Source organism: Peromyscus eremicus, chromosome 1 (assembly GCF_949786415.1).
Source record: "Peromyscus eremicus chromosome 1, PerEre_H2_v1, whole genome shotgun sequence".
Classification (NCBI taxonomy): Eukaryota; Metazoa; Chordata; class Mammalia; order Rodentia; family Cricetidae; genus Peromyscus; species Peromyscus eremicus.
In genome coordinates this window covers 48,025,619-48,033,067 of record NC_081416.1, presented here as the reverse complement: position 1 = coordinate 48,033,067, position 7,449 = coordinate 48,025,619, and the positions used below count along the sequence as shown (strand labels likewise).

The 7,449-nt window shown below is 37.6% G+C and overlaps 1 protein-coding gene across 1 annotated transcript; it reads right to left on the bottom strand.

The window, feature by feature from the left end:
* Nucleotides 1-4,528: 4,528 nt before the first annotated feature.
* On the bottom strand, nt 4,529-5,470 carry LOC131906068 (olfactory receptor 9I1-like). Its single transcript, XM_059257069.1, has one exon. The coding sequence runs from the start codon at nt 5,468-5,470 to the stop codon at nt 4,529-4,531; it is 942 nt and encodes a 313-aa protein (XP_059113052.1).
* Between the last annotated feature and the right edge of the window lie 1,979 nt (nt 5,471-7,449).

Sequence of the window (7,449 nt, the reverse complement as noted above, 5' to 3'; positions counted from 1 at the left end):
ACTTATACACTTCCAACTCTAACACAAACATCTTTAAGAGAAGACACTAATTTTGATTACAAAACTCTGAGATCTCCACACAGTGGTTAAAATGGTCTCTGAGGAGAGGCATCTATTGCTCATGAGAATTTTTAACAAGGCACCTGGTCCCTGTCACAGAGGAGAAAAGACAGCTGCTCCCCGCCACAAGTCACAGGTCCCAAAGCCTAACTATTCATCTCATACTCCACAAACGAAAGAAAATCTTCAAACACATACTTCTTTTAAGGGCATAGGATCATGAGTTATATGGGTTATATGCCTTCATTTCCCCTCAACTACTGCTCTTGTAGTGAGAATCTAGTTAATCTGGTTCATATCTATACTCATTTGTTCAAATTAATAGATACGTATGTATACATATATACATACATACATACACACACACATATAGAAAGTGTGTGTAAAATTTTACAGTTAAAATATTGGTGCTGTATTTATTTTTAATTGATTAAATATTGTATTTTTATGTTTTTATTATTTGAGAATTTCATACGTGTACATAATATTTTGAGTAAATTCAGCCCTTGTTCTATCTCCTCCAATGTTCTCCCTATGCCCCCCATCATTTCTCCTTCCCAACTTCATGTGCTTTCCTTTATTTTTAAATCCAATGATTTTACTAAGTTCTGCCTGTGTGTGCCCCAGCCAGCAGGGCTTCAACAGGAACTCAACCACCCGAAGGACGGAATGATAGGGACAGGAGACACAAAATGAATACACCAAGACAAGATTCTGATCAAGGTGCAACTTTATTTTTCTCCAGGAGGGTTTATGTAGTTCCTGCAGGGTGGGGAGAGCAAGAAGCTGTTATCTGCATAGGGTGGAGCAAGCTAAAAGGATGTTTGTGTAGGATGTTTATGCAGAATGTTGACAGGGTGAAAAGGTCAAGGGCTCTGACTCAATGTCCTGTTGCTAGGCAACCTGACTATAAGATGTTCTAGTTCCCTGTCTTATCGGGGGTCTGTATTTTTTCCATTAACTAGAGATTCTGTCCTTGTCCCTGACATGTGTGTACAAAGGTGTAGGGTCATCTATTGGAGGTTGTCAGGACCTGTAGCCACAAAGAAAACTTTCTCTCCCTCCCCAGCAGCCATCAGTTGCCAACAAATTCTCAGCTAAGGTGGTACTTCATGAGCCCCTCCTGCCTACGCTGGGGTTTAGACTAGTTTGTTCCTTTGCTGATCTCATACATGTAGTCACAACCATTGTGAGTGTTACAAGAATGTAGTCTCTTGTCATTGCCAGATTTAAAAAATTCAGTTTGAAGGTCTCCTCCCTTCATTTTTTTCAATGCCATTCATGTGTAGGCTGAGAGGAAGACAGTATAGCTAAATATTTATCATTTTAAAGTCAAATTTCTAAAATAAGTAGATTAGAAGTTGAGAAGAAAAAAGGAAAGCCATTTTTTTAAATATTGACTATTTCTACTTCTAAAATGTTATCTGTGAGCCTATTTGGTGGCATGTGACTTCAAATCCATCACTTGGGAGGGTAAGGAAGAAAAACCTTCAGTTTGAGGCTGGGCTACACTATGTGACTAAACAACAGTGATAAAATAAAATAAGGAGTGAAAAATATTTTATTTAAGGATGGCACTTTCTTTAAAGAATGTTGTTTTTACATGAGATAAGGGAAGCCTAGCACAGAACTTCATACTGGCTAAGTAGTCCATAGTTTCATTCATTTATTGATATGTATCCCTGACAAAACAATAAATGCTATTGCCTCATGCATGTTAGTCTCTTGGGGCTAGACAGATGGGTCAGTAGTTAAGAGCACATGTGCTTATAGAGGAGCAGGATTCAATTCCCCACACCCACATGGCAGCTCACAACAATCTGCAACTCCAGTTCCTAGGAATCCAGTGCTCTCTTCTGGTATTTTTGGGAATTGCATGCACACAGTATCCATATATGCATGCTGGCAGTATGAGTGGCAGAACACTCATACACATAAAATAAAATTTGGATGTTAAAAATTAAGCAATGTCTGCCATCACTAAAGCTCATTTTACTCTGCCTTGTGTATTCCAGAAACAATTGTACATGGATCCAATACTTGAAAAATCATTCATTTGTCTGTTTTAGACATTTTAATAAGCATACATTAATTATATAAAATGGTGACCCAGGTTTAAGCAGAGTTGGTTTTGACCTACAGAGTAGAACCTGGGAGGAAAGTGAAGCAACTGATTCTCACTACCACCAAGAAAGAAAACTTTAGTCTAATATTTTGTATCTGTGTTTGTATTTAAAATTTCCCTATAGTGAATGATTTCTTAAGCACATTATCACAGCCTAGCATAGACCAGGAGATTAGTTAAAGAAAATATCAATTTTGATAACTGGCATAGTCTGTAGACCCAAGAAAGATTAGACTTTACGCTAGTTATTATGCACAAATGCAAAGGCAGATCCCACCAAATTATATTTTGTCAACTTTACCACTTTTCCAAGAATCAGTCCTAATCTCACATCATAGTCATTCACCTCCTAGTTTTCTCTTTCCTACGATGAATTTGAGAAGCATCATGCCATATCTCACAGAATATACCACCATGCACTAGAATATGCCAATTGTTTCTAACACACTTGAGTCTATGCTCCTCCATTTCCATCATCACTGACCTCCTTTCCAACCCAAACAACTGTAGGAAAGGGTGCTTTTTAAAATTCAGAACTAACATTTTCTATCTTGCTCTTGAAATAAAATTCACAAGTCCCTAAGCAAACCTGAAAGGCTCTGTGCCCTGGTTTCTCCCAAATCCACTACTTCTGTTTCATACCATGGTTCCCTCTGCCTGACTTCTCTTCAGTGCATCTGGTTTCACAGAATCTTGCATTCACAATTATCCCAGTCTGATATAGTCTCCCTTCTCAGGAAAACAGCATACTTAATCCTTTAGTTCTCTGCCTACATGTTAGTTCTTTGGGGATGCATTTTTAGCCACACCAGACTATGTCAAAGCCTTATCACATCATTTAACAATGACCTATGATTCTTATTTTTGTTAATTTTTTTTCATTCCACTTTTCAAAACTTTAACAGTTAATTACCATTATAATGGTCTGGTATAGTATTATATGACTATGTTCCATATTTCAAATTCTATTCAGGATAACCATATGTATTTTATTATTTACTTTATTTACTACCATGGTCCAGTCAAATATCATCTCCACTACAAGTAGTCTCTATATATTTGATGAAATGATGAACAAGGTTGTGAAGTTTTCATGGAGATATTCCCAAGTAATAGTTCTAGCACATAATGGAGGTAATTTAAAGGTGATAGATTTGTCCTCTGTTTTCTGACAATAAAGTAAATGTCCTAGAGGAGAGGAGAGAAGATGGTGGTGTCCATCGTGAAAGAATAGAAAATAACCTGGATTAACTGAAGCATCTGTCCATGACTAATGATGAAAAAAATATAGAACTTCTGACCTTTAGTGATCAAAAAATAGTGTAATGTTATATGTGTGATTCATACATTAAGATCAAACAGTTCCAATAATTAATATAAATCATTACTTCTTCCCTGTATTCTGCAGCATCTTGACTTTATGCCCTCTTGGAAAGTAAGCAAGCATACTCTAGTTTATCATTCCTGAATCATAACTCCTTTCCATCCAGTCATCCTTCTTTTGTTTGCTACTTCTATTCCTCAATAACAAACACTTAAATTGTTTATGAGTGAATGTTCAGTTTCTTTGTCCAATGTTGATATCGGCTTAACCATCCATAACTGAAGAGTTTATCTTAATCACATAAGAAATGTACAGTTGTTTGTAATCATCATAAGTTAAAGAAAAATGAGTTTTATATGAAACAGTGAATAGTTGACTAAAACTCTCAATAATATCCAGGACAGATATGAAAAATAAATCTTACATTTTATAACATGTTTCCATTTGTAAAGGTCCTTTATGTTGATTCCATCTCTCTTGAACTGGGCTAAAGATCTCTTGACTTTTCTTGACTTTCAATCATAGCAAAGAAGAAATTTTCCCCTTAAAATATTATTACTTTAATTATGTAATCATGTGTATGTGAATGAGAGAGAAAGAGAGAGAGAGACAGAGAGAGAGAGACAGAGAGAGAGACAGAGAGAGAGAGAGAGAGAGAGAGAGAGAGAGAGAGAGAGAGAGAGAGAGAAAACGAACGAACATGGAGACCAGAAGATTCTGTGGATCTGTAGCTATAGGTAATAGTCGGTGCTTAGGACTGAATTTGAGGCCTCTTCATGAACAAGATCCACTAGCAACTATTGAGCCACCCCTACAGCCTCAATAAAATTTTATGTGTGATAAAATGATACAAAGAATTTCTTGCTTAAAATCACAGAGCTAATAAAGTTCTGGAAGCCAAACTTCCATTTGCTGTTTCAATATATCAGTGCAGCTATGAAAGCAGAGTCATATACCAAGAAGACAAAACAAAGGACCAAAGGACTGTTAGGAATTTCTGGACTTATGGAGATTAAGTCTTACTCTCCTTGGGAAACCTTCATTCTTTTGAAAGCTTTCTTCAGAGCCTCCTTTACTTCCTTGTTCCTCAAGCTATAGATCATAGGGTTCAGCATAGGGATCACCACAGTATAGAATACAGACACAATTTTGTCTTCCCAGAGTGATTTGCCCATGTTGCCTTTCAAGTACATGAATATCAGTGTTCCAAAAAAGAGAGCCACTGCAATCATGTGAGATGCACAAGTGGAGAAGGTCTTGGCTTTGGCCCCTGCTGTACGAATCTTCAGAATAGCCCAAATAATGAATAGGTAGGATACAAGAATCACTGACACACTAGTTGTGATGACCAAGAAAGCCAAAAGGAAGATCACTTGTTCTCGTGACTTGGTCTCACTACAGGCAAGCTTCAGCAGGGGTGGGAGGTCACAAAAGAAGAAGTCAACCTGGTTAGATTTACAAAAGGAAATGGAAAAGGTACACCCAGTCCGGACCACAGTGTTTACCATTGCACCAGAGTATGCTGCAGCAACCAGGCCAAGGCGAGTCTGTGGTGTCATGACCATGGCATAAAGGAGAGGACAACACACAGCCACATAGCGGTCATAGGCCATGACAGCCAAAAGGAAGCACTCAGTACTAGCATACAAGGTAAAAAAGAAGAACTGGGTAGCACAGCGCTCATAGGTGATGACCATCTTATGAGTCCCCAAGGTCTCCAGCAGCTGAGGCACAATAACAGATGAGTAGCAAATATCCAGGAAGGACAGGTGGCTGAGGAAGAAGTACATGGGTGTGTGGAGCCGAGAATCACTCTGAATTAGCATGATCATGCCCAAGTTTCCTCCCATGGTGATGAGATAAAAAGCCAGAAATGTGAAGAAGAGACCTAGCTGTAGCTCTGCCTGAAGCTGGAACCCCATCAAAATAAATTCTGTCACCCTGGTGCCATTGTCTGCCATAAAGCAAATGTCACCTGGGGAAACAAAGTAACAGTTAATAATAAGATACCACTGAAAATTAATTAGGGTGACTACAACCTGCTTGGTTATTCATAATAACCCTTATTTGCAAACACATCACTATTTTCACAAGCTTGGTTACACTTTGTCTACAAATCCTGTGAAGTACATAATGTTGTGTTAATCCCACTTTTGACAGAAGAATGCCAAGGAGGTAAAGTGGCTTGGCCATCCCACAAAGCTTCTTAATTAGGAAATAGGCAAATCAAGGCTTAGTGCTCTGTTTTCAGGGACTTCCAAACCTCTGAATTTCATATTGACCTAATGTTCAGCCAGAAAAAGGTTTCCCAGAAACAATGATGGAATAGTATAGGTTTAAAATCCCTTCAGACTTTGAACAAATTAATTAATCTTTCTAAACATGAACTTCAACCACTACTCCTGCAAATGGCATAATTTTGTTCTTTATAGCTGAATAAAACATCATTGTGTATATCAACCATATTTTCCATATTTACTTATCTGTTGATGAACATCTAGGCTGGTTCCATGTTTTGGCTATTGTGATTATGACAGCAATAAACATGGGTGTGTGTCTCTGTGGCACGCTTTCATGAATCTCTGGATACACACTCAGTATAGTTTGGTCAGACTGTTCTAGTGTTAGTGGTTTGATGAGCTATTATGATGGTTTTCATAGTGACTGGCCAGTTTACATTTCAAACAACAGTGTAAGAGTTCCTCTTTCCTCAGATTCTCACCAGAAATGTTTTTAGTGCTTTTTGTTGTTTTTGTTGTTTTTAATGAAAACTCAACCTCATGCACGCTAAGCAAGTTTTCTTCCACTGAACTATACCCTAACCCTTATTGCCACTTCTTTTTAATTTTGAAATAGTCTCATTAAATTACCGGGATGACCTTGAGCTCACTTTACAAGTAAAGAAGACCTTGAATTATGATCCTCTTGCCTCACTCTCCAGAATATTGAGAATGTAGACTGATGCTACCAAGCCTCGCTGTCATTTATTTTCCTAATGACAGTCATTCTTATTCATGCAAGATGAACTCTGAATTTTGTTTTAATTTGTATTTCTGTATTGGCTAAGAATGTTGGACTTTTTTCATATATTTATTGGCTCTTTGTATTTCTTCTTTTGAGAATTGCCTGTTCTGTTATTACTATTTTGTTGATTGGATGACTTAGTTTTGAGTGTTTAATATTTGGGGATCTTTATAAACTCTAGGTATGAATCCCTTATGATGTTTATAGTTAGCATCTTGTTCTATGGGGTGTCTTTTTTTCTTTGCTGTAGTTATGGATGGAAGGGGTCAGGGACTTGAACAGGAGGATTAAATGGAGAGGGGGAGAAAGGAAAAGGGTAAGAGACATAATATGGGATGGGACAGCTAAAACTAAGAACCACTGAGGAATCATACAGAAACTTACTGTAGTAGAAGCTTCCTAAAATATATACATACATAACAAAAGTCTAAATTGAATCACCAAATAATATGGGGGCCCAACTTACACATCTCTCAGAATGAAATCTCCAGTGCCAGTAACGGATTACATCTTGAGGTGTTGGATAAAAAGGGCACCATGGAAACCCCCAAACAACCCAGGTTTTTGCTAAGGCAATTGGTTGTTCTCCATAAATTGATAGTAAGGTCCTATTGCTAAAGACAACACGTACATAACACATTGAACATAGAGAAGTCTAGCTGGTGCCTACCTAGAGCCTACTAATTAGTATTCAGGGTACTAGAAGGTACTCTGCATCCTACCATAGAAGAAGGTCAACACCAAGCCAGCTACAAACCCTTTTACCTGCAGTGGTGACTTAACTATAATATATATTAGTACAATAGAGACACAAAAATTGTAAGAGTCACCAACCACTGACTTATTGGATTTAACACCTACTCCATAAAATGGAACCCAAACCTGAAATTGGTCAAGAATCTAAGATCAGATAGGG

Coding starts and splice junctions, on each gene's coding strand:
- LOC131906068 (XM_059257069.1), bottom strand. CDS start 5,470: ATGGCAGACAATGGCACCAGGGTGACAGAATTTATTTTGATGGGGTTC.